The 26,804-nt window shown below is 38.2% G+C and overlaps 1 protein-coding gene across 5 annotated transcripts in view; it reads right to left on the bottom strand.

Annotated features, from left to right (window-relative positions):
• MYLK4 (myosin light chain kinase family member 4) overlaps window positions 1-26,804 on the bottom strand; it is an 81,612-nt gene that overhangs the window by 17,996 nt on the left and 36,812 nt on the right. For 3 of the 5 annotated variants that reach the window (XM_072924083.1, XM_030265416.4, XM_030265417.4), the window contains 3 exons: window positions 3,274-3,340; window positions 2,352-2,829; window positions 1,516-1,541 (listed from right to left, as the gene is read on the bottom strand). In XM_072924083.1, coding sequence (XP_072780184.1) covers window positions 1,516-1,541; window positions 2,352-2,829; window positions 3,274-3,340 — 571 coding nt within the window. Of the gene's footprint in view, window positions 1-1,515; window positions 1,542-2,351; window positions 2,830-3,273; window positions 3,341-14,168; window positions 15,180-26,804 lie in introns of those variants that run through there. The other 2 variants (XM_030265415.4, XM_002197523.7) reach the window with 2 other exon arrangements.

The following is a 26,804-nucleotide window of genomic DNA, read 5'->3' as shown; positions in this document are numbered from 1 at the left end:
AGATGATTTTTTTTTTTGACTGTGTTAATAACTTACATGGTCAGGAAGTTAGTTCATGGTCAAGGAATTGTGAAAAGCTGGGGCTTCTGGAAGTTTGCCACCTACTTGGGATTCTACAGAGTTTGAATTGCATGACTGTAAGTATGGGTCTTCGCACGATACCGAGACCCAAAAAATGCCAAGAAAATCTCTAACCTAAGGCAAAATTTGACTCTAACGACACAAACTCCATCAGCACCAGCATGTAAGTGACAGAAGAAAATGTTGTTCTGAAAGCTCAGCTAAAAACATTGCCAAACTTTGGGCAAGGAAATATTTTTTTAAAGACGCCAGACTGCTTTTCAAAACTATATTTAAGGTTTGCCTTCAAGATGTTCCCGATGACAGACCCTCTATTTTTCTTTTCCTGCAAACCAGAGGAGATTTTTCCCTATTCAACAACAATTTCCTTTTACAAAGATGTTCAAACAGACACTATAACCTTAACATCATCCATAACAATCTCCTAGAATTCACAACAGTTTATGGATTTTAAAGTGTTAGTCTGCTATCTCCTGTTTTCTGCTACAAAAACCTGGCACAAACCTATAATAAATGTTTCCTTCCAACACTCTCCCCACTTTCCCAAAGCAGATAAAATTCATCTTGAGTTCTGTGTATGCACATGAACACTCATATATTTCTAAGTCTTTCAGGCCACCTCCTCACATGCCATAATTTCATTTACAGGAATAGCCACTGGAATTCTTAAGATGGAGGTCTAATATTAGAAATCTCTGCCTCCCAATGGTGAGCACTGCTTCAGAGTTTGGTTCCTGAGCACCGTTTATCTGACTGTTCAACAGCATCACTCAGGCTTCCACACAAAAGTCTGTATTTCTTTGCTTTGCAGCCTGCAGTTGTTCTCACTTCAGATTACAATGGTATGAATATGAACAAGCTGATTTTTCAGCCTACGTCCACAGCATTGCAGATTCCCTTTTAACACACATTCTCAACACTTCCTCAGGTTGACCAAGTGTGCCATACCTGATATAATTTCTTCCTCCACTCTATACTTAGGGATTTTAGCTCTTTTGTTAAAAGGAGAGAGAGGAGAGTGTTAGTGGAGTAGTTGTGGTAGAAGCAAATTAATTTTGAATAATTTCTGACAAAGCAGAAGCCTCTAATATGAAAGCAAGCAGAATTGTGTTACTTCTCATCAGCTTAAGATGCAGCCCATGAAAAACTGTTTCCCATCATGCAGATCTTTTTCCCCTACTAATTAGAATTACAAAATCATTATCTTCTACAGATCTATGTTCTTCACTGTAATACCAGGGGAATCAAATGCTTTGCCTTCAGGATAATTCCTTTAAAAGCTCTTTATAGTTTTATATATGCTATCAGCACTTTCTGCAACTACTCTGCTCTTTTTGTTGTCACCTTTTACTAGACCTTCATCATGCACTCGATGCTCACTGCTACTACTATGCTAAAATTGGTGGGTCTGCCCAGGGACTGAACTAGAATTACCTGTACCTTTTTCGCAGCTTTTACACCTGCAAGGACAAAACATGGTATTAGTGCATAGTACACTTAAAGCAGAGCAACTTTAGAAACGTAGGTGAAACATGCCTACACAGATATTGCATTCAAATAATATTAAGCTATTTTGTTTCATGGTGTAAAATTAACTGGTTTAATATTCATGTTGAGAAATAAAAATGCTCCTTAAAATAACCATGACAGCAAATTGTTTCTTCCCTTTCTTCCTCTGAGTTCTTCTAAACTTGAGATTAGGCTATGAATCTCATCTTTAAAGCCAGGGGAGAGCATTGAAATTTCCCTTTGTTCATACAGGTTCCTAAGAGTTTAAACTTGTTTATCGCTGAAATGCTATATATTAAATCCAGCAAAGATAGAATTGCAGTAAACAAATTTATTAGGTCAATTGCCTAATTTTTTTTTAACTTAAACATTTTTATGTTGTCCCTTAAATTACTACATTTGCAGTAAGTTAACTTCCAGTTGGCAGATGGTCTAACCTATTTTGCTGATGTTATATGACATTGCAGTATATAAACATAAATATGGGAGAATTCTCCTCAGAGATAAAGAATAGCATAACATAATTCCCGTGTCCCTAACATATTTCCCAAGCAAACAACCACAGCACACTGCTAATACCGTAAGTGGTGGATTGTTTGTCTGTCTTTTTTAAGAGTATAATTTCACTTAGATGAGAGACCTAAACATATTTTTCACTTTTGTATTGGGCTAAATTTTCACCAATATTTGTACTAATCAGCCACTCTGACTTGAACTACATATTTTTCTGAAATATGTGTAGTTTGAGTTTCAGACCTTACCTTCCCTCTGATACCTCTTCATCATCACTTTGTTCTGCTTCATCTTCCTTTTGGGAAGGAACTGGTGGTTCCTCGGCACCTTTTTCATTCTTAACAGCATTTTCCTTCTCTTCACTCTCTTTGTCCTCTTGTTGTTCCTCAAGTGCATCTTCAGGCACCTGATGTTCCTCCTCCTTCTTCTTCTCCTCATCTGCTGGGGACTCACTCTCGATCTCCTGCACGGTTGGTTTTTGACAAGCATCGTCAACAGCATCTTCTTCCTGATGCTTTTCTGGAGTGAAGGATTCCTGAAAAGAGTTTCTCCTATATTCATAATGGCTTCCTAAAGACAAACTTTCTTGTTTCTCCTCTGACTCTTCAGTATGAAATTTGGGAGGATCCACTTCAAGCAGAATGGAACTTTCCTTCTTGGCATTTTCCTTGTTGAGCTTATCAACTTCTTCCTCAGAGCAGGACTGACTCTGCTGGATGTCCTCATCTACAAGAGATTACAAAGTAATCTGTCAGTGGTTTTCTGATAGTCAGTAACAGTACCAAAGTAGGGATGCACACTTAGCATAACTTCTGTTGAATTTTGAGCTAGGTATTTGCTTTCCTCTCCCACTTTCAAGGTCAGTACAAGTGACTCCTAAGCAAGAGCAGACTACTTATTTAAAACCGGAATTTCATGAGTCCCAAATGCTTTCTTTGAGACAAAGCACTAGAAAATGTTTTTCTCACTCCAAGTTATTGTCAGTCAAGTCAAGGTTAATAAACTCATGCAAAACACCTTATTGAGCAGTTGGATACCCTGTGCTCATTCATGCTGATGAACACACATGTAACCCAAGCAACTTCACTGGAGTCCCTCAGAAAAGTCATGGCTATTTCTGTGTTAGTTCTTAGGAACTAGAAGTTGATCAGAGAAAAAAAATAGTCTAACCTGTTGAATCTGGTGGCTTCTTTTCTTTTGTCTCTGTTTCACTGAAATATGACTTTTCTTTGATGACCTGTGGAGAAGGCAATTGACATATTAGTTAATTTGTACAGTTTACATGTTGTATTGGTCCTCAAGAAATCGCAGCCTGATTTTTGGTCAAATGCAAATATTCTGTATTCTAACTCACACATTTCCTATAAATGCTGATCTTTATTTTAATCACTACAAGCCAATTGCATTGATACCAGTACAAAGTAAGAGAAATTATCTTGGTTGTAATCAGTGTCAGTGTTGCCATAAGAACAGTCTAGAAAAGATTAGGACTGAACCTCAGAGACTGAATCGAAGAAGCATTCAGAAATCAGCTGCTGGTGTGCCCTAGCTTTTGCTGTTAAAAAATTAGGTTAAACCTAATCTTGGAATATATAACGTTCTAGTAAAATGTTCAGTAACAATCTTACTGACACTTATCAAGAAGTTCCTTGCTATTTAATCAACATTTGGTAATGACTTCTTTAATGAGGCAATGATTTATTGAGGGCTGACTGAGACAGTAACCAGAAATTGGAGTGTACAAGCCGTAATTTCAGCTTTGTGTCCTTCGTTTACTTACATTTTACAATGTTGTAGTGACATCTAGAGGTGCTTCATACCAATCTGGGTCCTCACAAAACCTCTGCAATTACTGTTACCTTCATTGGATATTAACTCCTGTTTCTATGCTATGGGCTCCCTGTGTTTTTCCCTGGACACTCCTAGACTGGTCAGTAGGTGACCACAGTACAACATGGTATCTGCTGTTGCTAGCTGTTTCTTTTTTCACCTTCTTCCTCTCACAGTGCTATGAAACTGGCACTGTCATTACTATTATTAGAGCCATATGATGTGAAAAATGCTTTCACCTCAAAGTATTTTCCAGAGGGGCTACCAGCTAAAGCAGTATTGTACATATCCCAAAACAATATACAAGTTCAGGCACTTAATTTTGAGCATCTTAACCATATGATCATATGTCCCACAGCTCTGGGCACCAACCAGTTCTATTGCTAAACATTTGTTCTGGTAGGTCCTCAATTTTTTCTGGTAGACCCTTTATTTTTTAATTTAAATTTCATCAGGCTATATAGAAAATAGGCATGAAATCAAAGCAATATGTCTCTGCTATAAAGAGAGTTCAAGGGAAAAGAAATTCCATGAGAAGCCAAAAGAGTTGAGACAAACTGGATGTAACTGCATGGAGGGATTTCAACATGACTTGTTCAGAAAATTGTGATCCACAAGGGAAAAGGAAACTGTAATACGAGCATAAGACCTGAGACTGACAATTATTTTGGATGTACTTTGTCCCAGGAAGTTGCAGGCCATAAAATGAAAAAGGCCACAATACAACAAGGTAAATAACTTTGATATATAAATTGGAGCCTTGTTCCCACAGAACTTAAATATATGTAATGTTGCCAGATGGAACACAGAGAATCAACCAATGCTCTAAAAAGCACTAAAAAAAAAATTAGGGAAAAGCCGCAGACTTATTTATTCTGCACTGTGTTGGCAATTAGTAATGCACTTGCATTCCTGTAAGTATGTCAGCCTCTCTGTACCACTGAGGACATCAGCTCTGATCAAACATAGTCAGCTGAGCAAATAACCAGAGAAACAGCATCCAAGCTCTTTGATGCATGAGGCCAGATTTCACTTCTGCATTCAAAATTAATTGCAGACACGCAGCACTTCCAACTAAATATTGCTGTAGTTTGCAGGTGTGAAATACAGAAGCCAGCTTTTGAAAATCCATCTAGTGGAAGGAACACTGGACAGTGCTGAATACCTGAGACTGCCAGGGCATTACATAAATTGCTACTGTGTTTATTCAAGCACCATTTCTGATCTCTGACATTTCAAAAGCAGATGAGGACTTTGTACTAATTTAAATGAGGAAAAAAAAATTAAATATTTACTGATATCTGTCAGAATCAATTTACAATAAGTATAGGGGTTAGAGTGCTCTAGAGTAAGAAATACAGATATAAGGAATAGACATTGAAATAATTGTAAATACATGACCAGTCTATACATGAACAACCCAGTTTTCTCCACATTTTGCTCTTTGTAGAAACATGTGACTTCAACTTGTCCAATCTTGACCTGGCAATAAAAACAAGACCTTTTGCCCATTACTTCTTCCCTCTAAAGGGTGGGGTCTCACCAAGTTCTCTAGAGCTGCCAGAAGTCAATCTAGCCTTCCTATCCCAGCCACAGGCGGTACAAAGACCTCCTTGTAGTTTGTCAGGGGCATGTGTGACGTCCAGCCCCAGGCAGCTGAGCAGCTGCTCTGAGAGCCAACAATTCCCAAAAGCCATCACACTGTTTGAAAATCTCATCTGAAAGGTGTGATGGCTTGTTAAAGACATTTATCCCACCTAATTACTCTTCATACCACCCCTCTTCCCTCAGTCAGTTAGAACTTTCTTAAGGGTCTTTATAACATAATCCCTAACTACATTTTATTTATTTATGTATTATTCTTTGCAAATTCATGTAACATGACTTTTTCCAGTCTCTAATTTCTAAAATCACAGTAATCAATATTTCTTAGTAGAAAACATTTTTTTCCCTTTCTTTAATGACTTGAATATGTAAAATCAGGTAAATGGCACTAGAGTAATTTTTCCAAGTCATACAAGCCAGAAGCTTCAAGGAATTTTACATTCTAATTCCACAAAAGGTTAAATATGAAAGTTTGTGTTGTGATCCTGTAAAGTATACCACAGGAAAAATGTGTCTGTATCTACACAATTTTGTATTGTGCTTTCAAAAATACGTTTTCTAGACTTAAACATATTCTTAACATATTCTTTCACAGAGTTTTGCCAAACCCTAAGTAAGAGAGAAAGAATTAAAGCCCAGGTGATGATACAGAATAACGTGAGATAGTCTAGAGGCTGAAACTTCAGTATAGACCAATGGGGGAAAAAAACCTGGAATTTATTTAAATTGACTTTAGAAACCTGCAGAAATCAAGCAAAAAGCAATAAAATATATATAAACATAATATATTCTAATCGACATTTCAAATGCAGCAAGAAATTAATGTCTTTTATAGACACCTGACTCCTTTTTAATGAGCTTTATATGGTTAAATTCCTTCTTTATACTGCAGCAGTCCTACCTTCGGAATGTTTTTTTAGCTAACTTTCAGATTTTTTTATTCACCTAATAAAACTCTTTGATCTTTTTTTCCTACTGCAAAGATTTTTGTAATGAATGGTCTCATGAAGCAACCTCAACCATTTGGTAAGAGGTCCTTTATCACCCCACCACATTTCCTTTGATTCCAAGACATTATCCTCAGCTTCCATCTCCCAATACCAAGACACCAACCTTTGCATGTGCCTAAACCACATTTAACTCTGTGTTAAAACCACATTTTAACTCACTTTCTCATATTTTTGATAGTTTGCAAAGCTGTATTATGGCAAGATAACCTGGTTTTGTGTAAGATCTGATCATCATTCATGTATCAAAATTATTAACTCACTTGAGATTTGCAATTAATGAGTTTCCCTAACAGCCAGAACTCAGCCATGGGCTTTGCCTCTGAGGGTGCTCCCAGTATCTCCTCACCAGTTCCCAGGAGAGCTTAGAACACAACACAGACCTTGGGAAAACCACATGCATGGTGATGCTCCTATGCCATCCATCAAAGCTGGAATCCATCCCCACCTGGCCTTTCATGTTCCTCTTCAATACACAGACCTTCCTCCCACCAGCAGAGTAAAATATTCAGTGAGAGTATTTTTAATACAAACTTATAAATGCTAATAACCACACACATGGGAATTCTGCTTTTATTGGCAAGTAGTGCATCTACTTCCTTGTAATTTTTTTTTTTTTTTTTTTTTTTTTTTTTTTTGCTACACTATAACAACTCCTGGCACCTTCAGGCAAAGATTTTGACTCCTGCATGATTTTTCTAGAGCTCCTTGAACTAGATAAAGAAATCATTCTTCTGTAAAATCCAAATTCAATCTACAAGCATCTTCTAATCACATACAAAAAATGAGCTCTGAACTATGAGAATCATGATTCCCCCAATATGAAATACATGAAAAGTTTTATGTGACCTGCTGCTTTGAAAATACATAGAAAATGAGGTAACAATAGCTGCATGAAAAAAATCGCTCAGAACAACATCATCCTAGGGAAGAAGCTTGAAAATCATTGAAGACAAAGCACTGTCCATTCCCCACTAAAGTTTACTGACTTCTCACCCACTGTGCTGGAGAAGCTGTGGCTACCCTGTTTCAAATGGATGCTTACTCCTGCCAGGCCATTCTTCTCAAAACAGGGGATCTTACACTGAGGAGTAGAAAAGGCTTTAATGCAACCAGGTTCCTGAGAGAGTCCGTGGCCTCAGTGAAGATGCAACAGGTTGCACTAACAGTGCCAGGTTGATTCTAAATGACTTTACTTTTGTCTTGAGGTCCACTCACTGTCACTTAAACAGAGTCATTCTCAGGCCTAAGAAGGCCTTTGTAGGTAGATTGTTTAACTCCATTTTAATGCCTCTGGAATGCATGGAGGTCTGTAGTAATCACCAACAAATCTGATGCTGTCAAGACACCCACTAGGACCAGAGCACTTAGCGTTAGGTGGCTTTGACACATGTCCTTTCACAGCATCTGAGAAATCAAATCAACCAGTCACTGTAGTTCTGGAGTTTGAACAAATCACGAGCAACATCAGGCAAGCACAAGCACTGGAGAATTCAGCTGCTTTTCTTACCAACACAGCCTCACATCTATCCCTTCTCTATACTGCTCAATTTCCTCATCTGTGTGATGACTGACAGGGTGCATGTGTGCCTCATATGCACCTGTGCCAAAACCCTAAAAGTCTTCCACATGCTATTCTTCACATTGTTACCATTACTGTTAAATAGGACAACCTCCTAAGTGGGTTCCACTATTGTCACAGTGTGACACAGGAGGAAAGAAATCTATCTTGAAAGCCAAATCACTGGCAGATCTTTTTAACTGTGGGGATAAACCACCCACTTGTCAAACTACTCAGGCAATTTTTTTTTTATTGCCGTATCAGTTAAGTAACCTCACCATAAAAAAAAGTATTTCTCAACTTAATTAACTCAGCTGAGCTAAGCAGGCAATGGTATGGATAGCAAACACCTTCAGACTTCATTAACTGCCCTTCCTAAGCTTTCCTCCAAAATCACACAGTTGAGAGATTTCCATCCAAAGGGTTATAAACTTAAGAAATCATCTCCTACAGCTTTGATGACTCACTTTGAATCAGACTCCAGAAATGCAGGTTTCCTAAAACTTTATTTAGCAAGAAGGGAGTATGGATTGTGGGGAAAGACCTGCTTGGGGCTTTTCTTATTTTCCCTTTTTAGACAGACCATGGTTCTGTGGCACCTCAACATGGAGAACCCAGCTATTAGAATGTGGTGGGGCTCATTCCAGGCTCTGTTGGGGCTGCTGCTCAGCCACCCATCTCTGGTCCTTCTCACTGCTGCATGTGTATGCAAAACCCAGGGTGCTGCCAGGATGGCACCAACTTAGCTGCGTTTCAGAGCAGTCACACTTGCAGTTAAAACTCAGTGTGGTGGAGACCCCACATTTACTTGCAATGGCACTCTCCTACCAGAAGAAATAGTCAGGCATGGTACCCCTACACCTTCTGATAGGGGCTGAGAGGAGTCATTACCAGAAAACTACTTAAATGTCTAGAATATCTGATGACAAAAGGTGAATTTTAGATGGCTGCAGCAGAAAAAGATTTCCTCCCTGAGCAAATCCCTCCTACCACTGCTTCAACTCTTTGAGGAACTTTCTGCTTTTCCAGGACTGCTCTCTGATGAACTGCCTTGCTTTGCTTTCCTGCACTCACCATTTATCTCTTTATCTTCATCATGAGGTCACCCTAGTTTTGCAAAGGAATTGTAATGGATTCCTACAATGGTCCCTCTAACACATAGGCATTCATGCCATGCCCCAAAAGCTATCCAATGTGGCATGTAGTTATTTAGAAATCAGCTGTGCCCACTTTGATTTCACACATTTTCAGAGTTGTAGAGACAGGAAAATCCCAACAGTGCTCAGGGAGGGATCCTAAACAAGGAACATTGTACAGAAGTGAGCAAGTTCTGAGGGTAAATGGAAACATTAAAGTTAAACAGAATTATGAATTGAAAAGGCATGAAACAACTCCTATGGCTATCAGCAAGGGAGAGAACAGGGCAAAACAAGAGGCAAACGTTGTCCTAAGAAAACATACTGGTTTTATGACTGGTACACAGTCAGAGAGAGAATTTTAACTCCGATACAGCTTACTCAAAAGCTGAAATTCTTCTACCAAGAACATATTTAAACAAAGGCATAAGTTCTAAGTGAAAGAAGAGCATTCCCAATATCATGGTGCCTTGGGTCCTGACCAGCTGCACTCCCCAAGCAACAGACAACTCATCTGTTGAGATTCTGCAGAAATCTCTACCCTTGAAACCACAAAGCCTAGCAGAAACTCTTGAAAAGAGATGACAAAAAAAAAAAAAAAAAAAAAGGAAATAAAGAAAAAAAAACATTTCCCACCTATTTGGCTGAAAGATGAAAAATACACAGAACATGGCCATTTTGGAGATAATTTAAATAATACATAAGGACCTGTTAGCATTTGTAGGCAAAATGAAGGAATCAGAACAGTTATAGACTGAGGCTGAATGGATCTTAAAACACATGTGGCAAACAGCAGGTTCATTGTGGGCTCCTATTAAAGCAGCTAGTGACCTGCAATTGCAGCGCGATACCTGCACAGGAGGTACAGAGGGTTCAAGCAGAAAACACAGCTCCCACTGCTGGCGTGTCTTTAGTGTGGGAAACAGCCTCAAACTGCTAAAAGTTGTTATTCCTACAGCAAAGCCTGTAGAAATATCAGGAAACCAAAGTTACAGTCACCTGCAGGCAACTGCAGCAAGTTCAACACTACTTTACAATGGCAACAAAATGGACTTTCTGACTCTCCAGATGAGTATTTGCAGGTTAATAGTATAGACTCTCTAAACTCTTTAATTTGGAGGAAATAAATGAAGTATTATTTTACCCTCTTTCTTTATAAGTGGAAGAAGTAGGACTGAAAATGAAGTTAAAGACAGGAACATTTTGCAAGAGGATTATCACAGACTACTTTAAAAGGTGAATTTGAGGAAAACCTCAAGGCTTTTAAAGACACTTACTGTAGAACTGCTGATTTCCCTGAGCGGCAATAGTGACAAAATAACTTAAATGACAAGTAATACAAACTACTCCTCTCAGCCATGTGGTGATAAGGTCATGTTGCCCTCAATGGAAAACGGCTGGGAGACATTTGGCAGCATCAACAAATCATGAAGTGTCTCAGAGCTACACCGTATTACAACTTCAACCCAAACCAGAAATAAACTAAGCTCCTGTGTGAGGAAGTGGAGGTATTTCAGGATGGCAATAAAAGGCAGGAAAGCAGAAATTTGCTTCAGAGGAGAGCAATCCCCACATTATTCAAGAGCACAAAATGTGTCTGTGGAGCCTGTGATTAGCCAAACTGTTAGAGCTGCTGCTGATGCTGGCACAGAGATTACACACCCCAGTTGTGTGTAAACTTCTTTATCTCTCTCTCATTCCCCCTCTTCCCTCTCTGTTCTGCCTCTTTCAGAACTCTCTACATAATATGGTTCTGTAAAAAGAGGCAGTTAGGAAAAATTTTAAATCCAATACAACATTAAGCAAAGAGAAGCACCTCTCTAGAGAAGGAAGAAAAGGCAGGTGAGCAGTATGTCAACACTATTTACTGCCGTATCCAGTTGTACTCATGGCCACCTACTGCACCACCTGCAAGTAATTCATTCTTAAGTATGGTTGGATTATTTTGCTGAACCAGGCTGGGGACAGACAAACATTTTGCAGACAACTCATCTATTAGAACCAAGAGATGGCATTTATTCATAGCTGCAGTAGGGTGGATGACAAATAGGAACATAATCCAAAATATCTGATAGTAGGACATAGAAGTGGGTTCTGTCCTTCTTAGATAACTGCAGTGAATGGATTGCCTTGTTTGTGGCTGTACAGAAACAGAATAGGAACTGTGCATGTCTAGCAGGATTGAAGGGTTGCTCAGTGTTGCCACAAGAAGTCCACCTATGATACAAGCGATGTTTTTCTTGCTGCCTGGTGGCTTGCGCTTCTTTGGAGTCAGCACTGCTCAAAATTATCATCATGTGGGAGTAGAGATGGAAACAAGGATTCTGTTAAGAAAAGCAAGTATTGATATCTGCACATTTGGGTAAATTTGTTCATTGCTATGTCACCAGATATTAGTGGTGCATTTCAGGTGTAAAACTCTGCAAGGGTAAAATCCCCTATTTTTCTATTACTTTTCCTTTCTTTTCTTTTAACTTTAACCACAACTGTATAAAACACATAGATAAATATGTAGATCTAATTCAAATATGGAGGCATGAGCAACCAACTTTGCAGTGTCTCATGGATCAGTATTTGGACGAACTTGGTCAGAGATCCCGTTCTTTCCCTCTCACCCAGAGAGAGTCCATCTGCCCTGAATGCTGGTACACACTGTCTCCTACTAAGCTGACAGCCAAGCTCAGCGGTCTCTGATGAAGGATATCATTCCACATTCTCTTACTCCCAATGCAGGGCTGACTTCAAGTCTGTTTTTGCTTAAACCTAAGATGACTAAGTGTTTACCAAAGCCAGCTGTTGTTCACAGGATAGCTTGGTAATTTTATGATGGCTCTTTTCTAATAAATCAAACACAGAGAGAGAAGGTAATGACAAGCTAACATATGTAAGCTATCTCACAAAACAAACAAAATAGAAACAACATAATAATATCATCAGCATGATTCCAGACATGTTCATGCTGCCTTTCCTAAGCCCACATGCTACAAAAGTTCCTACCAAGTCCACTCAATATCGCCAAGGGTTTGCCTAAAAGAAAATGAATCCGTGAGGGAGTTACAAATGTAGGTGCTATTGGAAAAAAGAGACTCCACTACTCCTCTCTTTATTGGGTCCTTATCTGTAGGCTACCTGTGTTTCCATCATGATCAAGGCCCCTTGCCTCTACTTCCAGGTATTTTATAGCCCTGAATTCTCCATGGAGGGCACCTGCATCTCTGCCATCCTGGCTCCCCTCTGATCTGTCAGGAGCACAAGCTCCTCCTGTTCTGCTACACCTGTTGGTTCCCAGAAATTCAGTAGAAAATCCTGCAGGGTCCTCTCCTTTTTCCAGCCCTGTGTTTCTGTTGCAGAGAGCCTTGCACCTTCTCTGGTCTCCAAGAGGTGACAGTTCATTATCATGTCAGGCTTGATTCAGTTTACATTTATAAATAGTTTAGATGAGTATGTACTTTCACTGAGATATGTAGGTCTCTACCACAAACTGCAGTGACAGCAGCATTACAGAGATGACCTGTGGGTCTCACTTCAGTGGGGCTTTTACAACAGATGTTTTCATTGATGTTTTGAAAAGTAAAAGAAGCCCTAAACTCAGATGCTCAAAATAAATAATCTTTTCTTATAAAAGTAGTTGTATAAAGCAAGAAATCTTCTCTCCTGTTCAAACTCCTTTTTTTAAACCAGTCAACCTGATGTTCAAGAAGTCGATTTTTGTTGTCAGTCTTCTCTGGCAAGGAAGCTGTTTTTCTCTTCAGTTAACGATGCTCTGGAAACAAGTTTGCACAATTTATATCCTTACATAGCAACAAATTGGTCAGTTCAGCTGACAGAGCTTTACAAGATGCTCCTCTGCTGCTACTCAGCACTGACTGATATTTTTATCGTTTCCTTTGAAGGCTCAAATGCTTCTTGTCTATCTACGAAGTGAGGTTGCCTTAGGGTAACCAAGCTGAAAAGTACATGGTTTGCTGACCAGGCCATTCTGAGTAATATTGGCTGCTGTGCTTCTTTTAAGGAATGCTGTTTCCAGTAACACCTTCACATAATGTTTTTCCTGCCCAAAAACTTTAGAAAAACAAACTAGTCTTTAAATGAATCAAATAGTAAAGTCTGCATGTGACTTTTTGGGAGAAAAAAAATTAAGCAAAAGGGAACAAAATATGAAAAGCAACCTTTTTGGTTCGCTGCGGGTTAATTAAATACAAACATACATTGTCAGAAGAAATTCCTTAATTAAAAAAAAAAAAAATAAAAAAAAGAATACTCAAATTACCTTACTACCTTACAAGAACTTATTAGAGTCAAAAGAGTCTTTCAAGAGATTTTTGGTGATGAAATTCTTATTATGATAACAGAGGCATTTTTTTAACCAGGGAAGTTTACACAAGCCACAGCTCCAGTTACAGTAACCCTACCTCAGATCCCAGTTTAGCAGTTCCCTAGTCCTCACCAATGGAGAGAAATACCAGATAGGAAGAGCACACTTAAGATGTTCCTTGAAATAAAGGACAAACATATGTACATGCCCTGACCCAAGGAGGCTTTTTATCAGTTCCACTAACCTCTAGACCCTGGTGCTCATAACAGGATTGCTGCAACTTGATTCCCCCAGATAATTATACATCCAGAAAAGATCATTGTAAAATTCATGGCCAGGAACCAAGACTCCTGAAGTACATCAAGCTTTGTTATTTTCTTTGTTGTTATGTTTTACAGCTGCAAAGGAATAATTAGAAAAAAATGGAGGTCTGTATAACAAGTAGATTTTTCTATATTTTTTTCCACTGAAATTTGCTCAGCTTGTTCTTATACTTTTTGTTTTTAGAGCACATTGATTGTTCTTTCTTAAATGTCAACCAAACAAAAAAGCTGAGCATATCCGTAGCTTGCAATGATTCCTGCCAAGATGAAACACAAACCTGGGCTCACCTTTTCATTTTTCTTCCTGAGCAGATCACCAGCTGTTGTCTCCGAGAAAATGTGCATCCTAAAGGGATGTCCAGCTCCTGCCTTGCAAACTTTACGTTTTTTAACATGATGTTTTACGCTTGAATTATGAATTATTAATGTTTTCACCTTTTCTACCAGAGGTCCTACAAGTTTCTGTAGTCCAGAAACACTTTGTTCAAGTCCATCTAGCCTTTTAACCTGCTGCTCAGCTTTCCTGTTTATATCAGAAAGAGATTTTTTCATTTTAAGGCAAAGTCTCTTCATTTCATTATTTCTCATTTTTTTGTTTCTTTCCATCCTTGATCCAGGTTCAGATGTTTCTGCCTTTACCATCTCCATGTCTTTTTCAATGCAACAGATTTCTTGGGAAACACTGTTAAGCTTCTTGAGGACATTGTCTTGCAGAGTCAATAGTTTATCAATTTTCTCTTCAAGGGAAGCAAACTTCACATCCATGATGTTGAAACTTTCAGATGCGCTGACATCACTTCTCTCAGCATGAAGAATTTGAGGAGGTTCCATTCCATTATCTGACCCTTGGCTTTGCAAAGTGTTTGGATCTAGTATTTTGGCCAAGTCGTTGACCATAGACGTAGAAGAGCTCTGCCTGCTGGATGTGGTCATTTTGCTGGTTTGGTTATGGGAAGGAAATGCTCTGATGATCAGCTGCTTGAGGACAATATCAGTTGCAAAGGCTTTCCATCCAGGCTGCTCAGATATACAGCCAAGTTTGGCAACTCCAGCTCAACTAATTTATAAACTACTCTCATGTATTTGACTAAAACAGAGAAAAGAGACACCCAGATTATTTAGCAGAAAAAAGCCTTCCATCCATTCTTTTCTTTACATATATATATCTATCTATTTCCAAATGAAGTGAATGTAGAGATGCATATCCTAAATGCACTCAGTTCAGTGACATAAGCCCTAGCAGGGACCAAACTATTTGCACTCCAATGGCATTTGACAGCAAAAAGGCAACGCGATACATGAGAAGTCATTAAGGGTAGTGAGACTTTGGCAGTGGTGCTGTTGCTTTTCAAAAGCCTAGTATGTAATGTGATTCCTGCTCTGAAGAGAATAAGGATCCTTACAGGGAACTTAAATGTGGCTGCTTGAAATTGCTGGTTTAAGGTAAACTTTTCAGATGAAAATTTCTATTCCTTGAAAAGCCTGTTATTCCAGGCAGGAAGTCAATAGAGTGGTTAAAAAACAAATACATTAAAGAAAATAAAACAAGAAGGAGATGATGTAATGCAAATATTTTGAAAAAAAAAATAAATAGAGCCCTATGCTATATCTCAGCTACCATATAGCCACTATATGCACAAGTAATTAGCTCCATAGTTAATATCTTCATTTAGTTCTGTATTTAGTTCTGTATTTATCAAGGCTGTTCTAACTTGTCACAAATTAAGAGGCTTATGTTTTACTATGATCTGGTCATCCAAATACAAAAATAGAAAATTTGATAGAGACTCAGCTCTTTTCTTTGTTTGCCTGACAGCAAATGTCTCATGATCAGTGATTAATATTCCTAGCTCAAACAGTAGATTTAAGTTTTGCTTCTGCAAAAAACCTTTGTTTCTTTCAGAAAGACAACATTGGACAAAAAATAAATTTCATTGCTGGAAACAGGTTTCCCCTAAGGGTTAATCTAAATTTTTGAACACCTTTCATGTTGGTTAGAAAAATAAAAACAGAATTTAAAAGAAAGTACAAAACCAGAATTTCTCAAGTCATGTATACTCCACAGGAGCAAGAAGTAAATCAGTATGGATCAGTTTGATGGAGACAGGCTGCCTCTGAAACACAAAGAAACAGCTGCCTTGGACAAATGACTGTCATAGATTGACCACACATAGGTCAATCTGCACTGTTGCCACATCTTTTATAGAAATAAATGCATAAAGTTGGCCAGCTGGTTGAAAAACAGCCAAACTGTTTGTCTGCTCAAAAGATCAAGAGCTTCTTTTGTGATCCCTGTGAACTATTTCTTTTGCCAACCTCAGTTTCTCCATCCTTTAAACAGGGAGCATGAGGGATAACTAGGTAAGGGATAATTAGATAAGGGACATAGTGAGTTCTGAATAACTAACACACTAAATAGTCTTTCAAAATTGCATGGTCTTCTCTTCAATTTTAGGTGGCAAACATGTCTTCTAGAGTCAATCACAGCTGAAATTCCAAAAAGCTTCCAAAGGCATTCTCCCACAATCATTTGTGACTCAACATGTAGTCAGTGTTGATAAGGATAAGCTAATTCAGGAGCTTGTTCTCCAGTTACTGCAGGTTCATAAGTGCATTTGTCACCTTCTGGGATCAGCATGTAACTGCAAGTGAAAGTGAACTGTGTTCATGCATGACCCTAGAACATGGAGTGAAATCTCTTCTTTAAATAACAGACATAACCAACAGGTGACCATCATGTGTTACTGTGCACAGCATATTCACTGAGAAGGTTAAATATTTTTAAAATAGGAAACAGGATTAAAAAAAAAAAAAAGAGATTAAAGATCTCTGTTTCATGAAAAGAATAATAATACAGGACAGCAGTTAAAAAAAGAGGAAGTAATAACAAAGCAAAGAACATCACATCAGTTCCAGCAAAGTAGTTATGTTCGAAGCCCTTTTTCTTACTCTCTTCAGCTCTGCTAGAAACATGCTCCAACAGCAGGAGCCCCTGCTGGACACAAACTTCCAGAAAAGGCATTTGCATGTCAGTTAACTGGCCAGGTTTGAAAAGCCATTTATCTTGGATGAAACATCCCTGCAGGAGTTAATGCTTCCCCTGTCCCCCGCCCTTTCTGCATACACACAAAAAAAAAAAAAGGTTAAAGGTTAATTAGACCTTGCCACCCATTCAGCCAGGACTCCTGGTCTGGGGAATTTCATAGGCCAAGACTGTCAAGCTCCTATTCAAAAGGAACACTTTGTTAAAGCAAGAAATTATTAAAAGAAAAAAGGACATACAAATAGGAATGGTAAAATCATGTGCTATATTGCTATGCACAGCCACACATGTTAATCATTAAAATCTCTCCTAACAGTTGCCCAGGGAAATACTATGTGAAATACCTCAAACCAGTACTATAAACACTAATAAAAATTTTAAGCTCTGTGAGGTAAGATCCTATTATCAAGTATCATCTGTAAAGTCCTAGTGATTTAATATTTTACCATGACATACACGGAAAGGGTAGAAAGCAAACTATAAAAATGCTTCATTAAAAGCTCATCAGTATGTTAGCACTTCTGTCTGAAGCTGAAGAGAACTGGAAGAGAGAACTCCTCTGTAGGGGCTTGAAAACAGGATTAAATGAAAGAAAACATCAGCTTGCTTTCTAGGCTCAGAAAGCTCTTGCTCAGAAAGCTTCTTCACAGCTGGGAATCTGTGATCCCTGCCTCTTGGTCTGTAAACTGGAAATAACCTTACATATTCAGATGCTTTTCAAGAGTTCCGTGAGAATTAATTACTTCAGCAAAATTGTTTTGTAAAATAGTATGATAAACTATTTGAATATTTCCTTCTTAGTGCTGTGAATTATTACTTTGCATTATGAAATTCAATAATAACGTGTAAATAATTTGAGCCATTTATAATAAATAGCTGAATGCATTTTTCCTAGTAACTAAGATAATCTCTTAGCATCTGTACCTATCATTAATGCATAAAATAAGCCCATATAACAGCACTCTTATTTTCATCTCACAAATTTTAGTGATGACTGATCACTGGATTTGCACAGCACCAAAAGTGCTTAAACGTCTGTTGAAAATTAAGGGTATGAATTGCAGGAATGTTTACTTTTCTGTAATTGAAAAATTTTCTGTGAATTGCAAACAAAGAAACACAATTGATTGAAATACATTAGAAAGAAAGCAATTCCACCAGTTTTAAAGATTACATGATTCCCCATGTCCCCAATATTGCATAATACTACATTTCAGAATATTAACACCACTGCACCATGGCAGTGAGAATGTCACTTCAAAGGCTGACATTGAACCCTGGGAATTTTTGCACACAAGGGTAACAAACACCGGCTAATCAACTGAGAAAATGTATGGTTTGATATTAATAAATCTGCCATACAGCTTAATTTCTTCTATACAATTGCTACCCTGTCAATGGTGAATTCTTTTGAGTGGCTTTTACATAAAAGAAAATTAACCTGTAATTCTCTTTTACTTCGAGGTCAGCTGGAAAAGGCCTTAAAGCAGCATATGCAATTTTCCAAGTGTCGTGGCATTGAAAATTTGTTATTTTGTTAGCAGAAAAAGAATTTGTTAACAGAAATAAAAAATTTATTAACGGAAAGAAATATCAATGAAGTACCAATGGATACATTGCTGCTACTGTGACTTTAACATTTTTAACATATCTGCAGACATGATACAGTGAACCTTTAAGAGATGCCATAAAACTCTGTACCTGATATAGACATAGTTAAACAGGCTATAGGTGAAGATTGGACAGACTGGAGAAGTAAATTTTTCCTTCTGATTTCTCTCTTGAATTCAAATTTCAGCCAATTTGTTTGTTTTTTTTTTCTCTGCACACACAAATATGGAAAGCTGGCAAGCATTAGGAAATTATCCCAGCATAGCTATTTGCTTCCAAGCTCTATTAGCTGTCTGCTTCTGAACAGTGATCCTCTAGTTCAAAGATGCCCAGACCAAGGGCAATTTTCATCAATTCTTGGTCCTCTGATCATACAGCTGAGCTGTTGACTACGCTGCCTTACCTTATCTTGTTCTACTGGACCCATGTTACCAGGAGTTACCCTCTCCCTCCATGCTTTTTTATACTGAGTCTTCTCAATTTAGTTCAGTTCAGTTCTTCATTTTTCCTGACAATTAAAGGTCCAGACAGTGCACCTCATAAATTTATGTCTGCTGGCATCAAACATTATAAACAAGAAAACAAGTGGAAATATTTTACTTGTAGATTCTTATTCCAACTTTTTTGGGCTGTAAGTCATGTATCAGGATATGCCATATTTTGTGGAAGGCTGCTACAACTGAACTTTATCTGGAGAACATGGTACACTTTCACAAATTTTGACTTGTTCTAAACAAGGTATCTCCAAAACTCCCATGTCCAGTTTAACATTTTATTGCAGTGGAGGATTGGGTGCATGGAGCCCCACATGGGGCCACCTGCCATGCATGAGTTTGCCACATGTGTGTGATGCATGCTCCACGTTCCAGCAATTGCTCACTCATGTTCTCCTGACATTTCTGTTCCTGTGTCCTGGCAAGTATTGGGCTTACACAGGGAATATATTAAGGGAAGTGGGCTGCAGGTATGTGAACAATTAGCTCTGACTGATTTTCTGAGTTTTCCAAAAATACTATCTAAATTTCCCTTGGTTCAATTGAAGTTGATTTCTCCCTGTGCCATCCGTGGATGACTGTAATAATCTGCTCTCTTCTCTTTTGCAAACACATTTAATGTATTTGAAGTTTATTATTACATCTTCTTTGCAGTGTTCTCTCAAATATATAGTTACATTGCACACAAAAACAAATTAGCATTTCCTAGAAGTGATCTATATTGAGAAAAAATGGGGAATTTTTTTCTTGAGTATTTTTCTGGAGAAGCTGGCCTCCCAGATGACAAGAAATTGAAGATATTCTGTATTTGTAGACTTTTAATACATTCATTTGTGAAGATGGTACACGCTAACATGTTATGCTGCATCTCCAAGAAAACAATGCAAGATTTTGCTTTCCTTAGAATATATGAATCTTCTTTTCTATTAAGAAAATTGCTTAAATCTTTAAAATAAAACCTCAGTACAGAAAAAATAAAAACTTTATAAACATACAGAGGGATGCTTTTCAGGAGCCCACATAACAAAATTACTATCCATTGTTTTATATTTCAATGAGTTAAAATAAGACTTCCTAAAATTATCTACAATTATCTTACTTTTCTGTGACTTCTCATTTGTTTTTATTCTTTTAAATGTCTAGTCCATGCATATATATCCCTGACCTACATATCTAAAATTTCCATATTCTTCTTCCTTCCTTAAAATTAATTATCATCTGCCATTCTGACCACTGTTTTGTCTTCGGCATTTATCCTGTGGTTGATCTGAATTCGTTAATGAAAACTCATTCATAAATTAAGAAAGGTCAGGGAATATTTGTTATCCTACTTTTATGAAGTTCTAGTTAAAATTAACTATTCTAATGATCTATCTTCTACAAATTAAAAAAAAAAAAAAGGAAAAAAGAAAATAAAACCAAACACAACCAACAAACCACTCTTTTTCTGAAACTCTGATGAAGAGAAATGCAGACTTTGCTCTCCGATTTTTCCCAGTAATGCATATTTTGTGGCTGGACTGGCTAAGCACATAGCAGAGGAGTTCCAATAGTATCTTTTATATCTGAATCACCGATTGTGTTTTAGAGATAAATCATATCTTTGTATTTTTCCCTATTGTGATAGTGGTCATAAACTGTAGACATCCCTAGCAAAAAAGTCTGTCTCCTTTAATCACTTGCAAATAAGGTGTTTTGAAGAAGACTCTTATATCATGCACAGAATATTTGTGTAGAAGTCTTGGTAAGATCCTTATCTCAAAAATTCTCAAAGAAGAAACAATTTGAGACTTTGGGGAACAGGAAAGCCACTATCTAAAATACTCATAGATTTCTATGGGCTAGTCACAAAGCTGAGAATGACTGTACACAGTAATGCACACGAGAGCTAAAGCACGTCTGCTCTTTCTCCAGTGCACAAAAACATCTCCCTGAAAAACAATATAAGCTTACAGCTGCCCAGCTCTGAAACAGATTAGAAAGCAAGCATGAAAGCTATGAACCAGATTCAGAAAGTCATGCTGTTTACTGAAAGCTCACAGATGTCTCTGATGGTAGAACAGAAAAACCATTCTCTTCCCTCTGCCCCCATTCCTCCCATCCTTCCCAATCAAAAAAGATTCATCAAGATAGATGAGGAAATTTATCCAAAAGGATGTATTTCTACAATCAGCAGTCATGTTGGACTCCTTCACCATGGGGGCTGAAATAACTGCATGCCTAAGATTAAGTGACATGCTGTACCATGAGCGATATACCTTTATGGCTCCTCTGGGGGTTGCCCAAAACACTTGTCTGCAGCTCTGCTTAGGGTCAGAAAAGGAAACAGCTTCATACAGGGCAGGAGCATACAGCAAGAGAAGTCTGGCACTGAACTTCATGAGGTAGGACTAGGGAATTTACTGCTCTGCAGGGCTCTCTGCACACAACTACTCTATGACCTGTTAATTAATTATGAATTCTGACTTCCTTTACTGTAATGACTCTGGTAACTAAGTACCCTGGAATATCCTAGGGATAAATGATGAGAGTAAGCCCCTGAAACAAACTACAGAGAGATCCCAACACAGTTCAGTGATCAATCTGCAGATGCCTGGTACTGGTTTTTCAGATATATTAACACCTTCAAATTTTGAGCTTCTCTGTAAGCATTTATGTGACCACCTTCTGCAGAAAAATAAATGTTAATTGACCTATATATCATTCTGTAGAAAATATCTTTGAAGATGAAAATGATAACAGAAAGCACTATGCATGTTCTTGGGGTGAAATCTCTTGTACTCTGGAACTCTGAAGATCTCCTTCCCATGGAAAAGCATTTTCATAGGAAACGTAGTGTAACTGCAAGTTGCCTGGTGCAGCATACAACATCTATCCAGGCAAAGAACACCTAGCTCATACATGGCATCCCAGTGTTAATGGGTTTCTTTGGATGAATAAGAACTGCACAGCACATAAAAAAGCCACCAAAATCAGCATCTGTCTGCTTAACAGGCAAAGTTCAAAGCACTTCACCATCAAAATGCATGGTGTTCTGCCACTGAGGGTTGGTCTCCACTATCATCTCCTGCTGTCAGGATATCACATCAAGAGTCTCACCTTTGCTTAGCTGTCCCCAGTTAACTACACTAGAAACAAAACAAACCTCAAAACCCAGAGTTTCTTAAGGCTTAAAAATACTGTGTGATAAATTACCCATTAATAGCCTAAAACTCTATTTCCAGGAAGCCTGTTTAAAGGAAAATTCCTGACTTTCTGAGGCTAAAGCAGAGGTGTCATAACTCTGAAACAGAGCAATGAAAGAAGTACTGTCTCCAGGTGCAGCAGGAGCTATACCTCATTTCATCTGCTGGGTAGACTGGTTAAAATCTTTGGTTTCAGTCCAAAACTTTCTGGCAGCTAGCATCCTGTATTAAAATTTATAAACTACAAAAGGCCTTTTCTTACAAAAAAGTTAATTCAGGATGGATAGGCTGAAAAGACTTGAAAGGGACAGTCATCAGAAGTGGCTGTATGGAAAATTGGATGTAAGTAACACCTTTTACTTCATCAGAACATACTAAAAATATAGTAAATGCAATTTCAGCGAGAAGGAGAAACTGTACTGATTAAAAGATCTTTAAAAGAGCTGCAGAGAAGAGCCCCAGAGCTGCCTGTACTGTTGAGAGGTAGAAGTTTTAAAAACTATGTATTATCCTCTCCAGAAGAAACACATTGATAGCTCAGCTTTCTTCAAGCTGCTAAACTTACTTACTGTCCAGCACAAAAAAGCAGAGCCCTGGTCAGAAATAGGGGACATCCTCTGGGGTGACTGCCCACTCAACAGTCAGAGCAGACAAGACCCCTGTGTTCCTCGGGCTGTCACTCTGTGAGCAGCTGGATTTACAAGCTAACCCTTACAATGCAAAGGCAATCATCTTCTGATCCCCTCAGAGTTAACCCATCTTCTCTGCTATAAGAACACTCCAAAAGATAACACCACCAGGCTAGGGAAGATCCCAGTGTGGCAAAGAGGGGAATGAAGTGCTCTTCTGATGAATGACTACTGAGTCATTTTCACTTGTGGTGGTTTGCTCCCTGCTGCCTTCTACTGTGACACTGGCTATGGCAGTGCTAAAGTGGGAAGGAAATTTTAAGGATTTTTGGTTTTTTGTTTCTTTAAAGTAACACTAAACACTACCCACAACTACTATTAGCCCAATTCTGTATCATACACTTACTGCACCAAAAACCAGGAATTTGCTCACTCTGTAAGCAAGCCAGGGCACTGGTTATTTATTTATCCAGGCAGACTCCACTGAAGCAAACATTTTTTTACCAGTATTACTGCAACCAGATTTGGGATTAAACAGACTTTAACTAAGTAAATCAGTATAAAAAGCTGCATATAAAAATGCCTTGAATCATCTATTCAAAATCTAGCATCAGAAAAAGTGAAATAAATGGCACATTCATATTAGGCATAGATGTCAAAATCCAGGACTGTGCAGAAGAAAAAAGAAAAAGCACCATAAGATGCATATAGTGGCAACCAGTGTTTTCAGGAAAGGGGCAATTTGAGCTTATTTTATTTCTAGAGTTGGCTAATTCTGGTGAATGTCAATATTTTATTGAGATTTTAACCTGACCCTGGCAACTTTCCATAGCATTACTTTATGCTTTAGGGATGAAGAATGCAAAGGAAGGGTGTTACCTAAAAATTAACTTCTGATCTGTATTAAAAAGCCCTAAAATCCAGGAAGCTGAGTATTAAAGTATTTCTCCCGTTTGATCTATTTGTTTTATATCAATACAAATCGTCCATTCTGCTCAATCTCATGACAGACTGAATGTACATGAGGTAAATAAAGGTCACAGAAATCTTTTTCATTGTCTTTCTGTCCTGCCCAGGGTGCACATACTAATACCATTTTTCACTAGTGGATATTTTCAGCAACAGAAATGCCTTTTAGCTACATGTCTTCTTTTTTAGCTATTTTCACCCCTAAAGTGTTCATTCCAAGATGAAACATGGCAAGTTTCCAGCCTTACAGCTGAACTTTGAAAGCCATCAAAATCATCACCTATTTTTGTTGCCTTTAAACCCCACATATTTCAACTAAATGATCATTCCAGGTGCCTGGCCACCTGGCTGCAAAGCCACATTCAGTGCCCAACTAAAGACATTCAGCAAATTAAGAATATCAACAGCTGTTACAGAGACCCTGCATGTCACTTCTTCAATTTTGCATTACATGGTGAGTTCTAAAAGGCTCTCTGCTCGCTGATAGGACACTGATATACAAAACAAGCTGAGATTCACCAAATATCTTCTATAATAAAGGTTTTTTTTGTTTTAATTTGTCAGGTTTTGTTCAGCTTGAAAACGTCCAAATATGAACATCAGTCTTGGCCTTACTTTGTGAGAAATTTCAAATTAAATTATTTCCAAGAAAAAACAATTTAAAAGGTGTTTTGGGTGTATTAAATATGATCACTTACACAAAATCTTGGGAGAGGACTCTTGCTGCCAAGTGTTTGCCTTTGCTAATGGAGGAGGTCTTTTCTGGCAGATGCAGGGAACTTGAGCAGGATTTACCTTTCAGATGCTTCTTTCACCTTCAAGAACCCACAGTGGCCCTGGCAAATGCATCCCTGAACATTGATATTTTTTCTTGCCGTGCTTTCACTTCTGTCTATGACACCCTTCAGGCATTCTAGGGTAAGTAAAGAACCTGTTTAAATGGAGAAGAGTGAGTATCACAAGAAAGGATGTTCTAAATAAGAAAAAACAAATGTTCTGAAAGTCAAGCTGTTCTAAACAGACTTCTGTTTACCATCCAGGAAGGTGCCAAAAAAAGTAGTATGAATTCAGATGTTAAGACAGGCCATAAGAATTGGGGAACAAACTCTGAGGCTGCACATTTGCCATTTTTCAACTTCAAGTGATTTTCGTGGGAAGTAGTGTTCCTCAAGGCAGGCCAGAAATAAAATAACAGCTGTGTCATTCAGGAAAGAAGAGCTAAGGTTTTATTTTTTGGTGATGCTGCAGGAACACTGCTTTCAAAGGTCAGTTTGGACATCTGATGAGCACAGTGACCATAACGCACATAGAGTTGGATCACAGTGCCCACAATTGAAACACTATTTTCCCACCTTAATGTACAGGTTAAGTAAAATTGTGTAAGATTTAAAGTGCTTGGCCTTTGGGCCAACCAGCTAAGCAAAAACAGTGCTTCCTTTGGCCAGCTGTAGCTTTTCCCAGACAGAAGTTTCTTTCCACAGAAATTTTATCAACATGTAACACTGGATAAGTCTGTAGTTTGAGGAAATAATAAAGTACACTAGTATTACAGAAACTGCCTAATTAAACAGAGGATGGTATTACTCATTTATTAATGTTCCTGAATATTAATGTGTTGCAGCCTGTAAATACTGAGGAAATGCTGTTTTTTGTCTTTTTAGGAAAAAAATATTTTATTAGTTCTATGCTACCTGATGAGAAGCCTCATCTTCCTACCACATTGTATCACTTCCACACTTGCAGTCCTACCTCTTAAATCCCTTATTTCATGCAACTATCACAGTTTAGTCTTTCTTTTTTCTTCCAGAAAGTCCAACGCAGTCTTTCATTAGACTTTAAAGAACTCAGTAGTCAGATTATTAAGCTAGAGTCCAAAACAAAAGCCTTGTGTTAACAGAATGGCTTAAGTTAGATCACAAGTTCCAAAGGCCAGATATTTTCTCTCAGTGAGTACAGAAGAACTAAACCAATGAACTCAGTCTGTCGACTGAAGCTCAGCAGTTGCATCACTTCTTTGCCAAAATGCACACATTGTGCTTTCCTGTTGACATCTGCTCCAAGTTAAAACTCTGTTACAGTGCACACCTGCAGGCCACCAAAGTGGAGGCTTTAAGCATTTGCTTGGTTCTTTCTGTGGGATTCAGCATTAGTTTTATGAGGACAATTTTAAGCTACAGACACCAGAACTGAAGTATGAACCATTTAGGAGGGTCCATGCACTCAGGTGGTCATAACATGTGGAAGGTTTGCTGACAGTAGTCATGTTTCAGTGTTTCACCATCTGATGTCATTAGGTGCATCCAGAAGCATTTCTGACTACTTTTTGAAAAGACTTTGGGGGAGAAGCTGTGCCTGCAGTTCATACTTACTTGTATGAGCTTCTGAACTCTAAAGCCTTCTGGAGTGTTCCGGTGAGAACAACTGTGCTGCTGTGTGATAGGAGTGGGAACCCTTCAGAAGCTGAAGAAAAGAGCATTCTGAACAATTCATGCAGGATGACAGCCATGTGCACTGGTAAACAGGCCTGGCTTCTTAGTGAAGCAGATGGTCAGAGCAGTGCTCTCCTAGAAACTTGTCCAGCAAAAAGAAAGACAGGTGAGGAGTTTGTACCCTTATTTTTCCCCACTAGCTCCATGTAGTTGGCTCAATCACTATCTGGATTTCTTATCCTATCTGAGAACACAAAAGGGGGTGATGAAAATCAAAGCGTGGTTTTCTTGCACCTGTAACTTCCCCACTTCTGCATAAGAGGGGCCATATGTTCCCTAAATTTGAATGGTTAAAATGCAAAGAAACAGCAATCAGAAAAGTTAAGGTTCTTGCTTCATTGCACAACTGACCACAATGAACATCCTATGTTATGCAGGAATATAATAGTTAATAAATGTCACAAATAGGAAACTCTGACTTGAAAATAAAGCAGGAGTAATAAACATCATACCTATGCAATACAAGAAAACTAACATTTTCTAGGAGCCAGACCTATTGCATTT

Source organism: Taeniopygia guttata, chromosome 2 (genome assembly GCF_048771995.1).
Source record: "Taeniopygia guttata chromosome 2, bTaeGut7.mat, whole genome shotgun sequence".
NCBI classification, from domain to species: domain Eukaryota; kingdom Metazoa; phylum Chordata; class Aves; order Passeriformes; family Estrildidae; genus Taeniopygia; species Taeniopygia guttata.
Note: the sequence above shows the minus strand (reverse complement) of the source record. Positions and strands in the feature narration are given on the sequence as shown.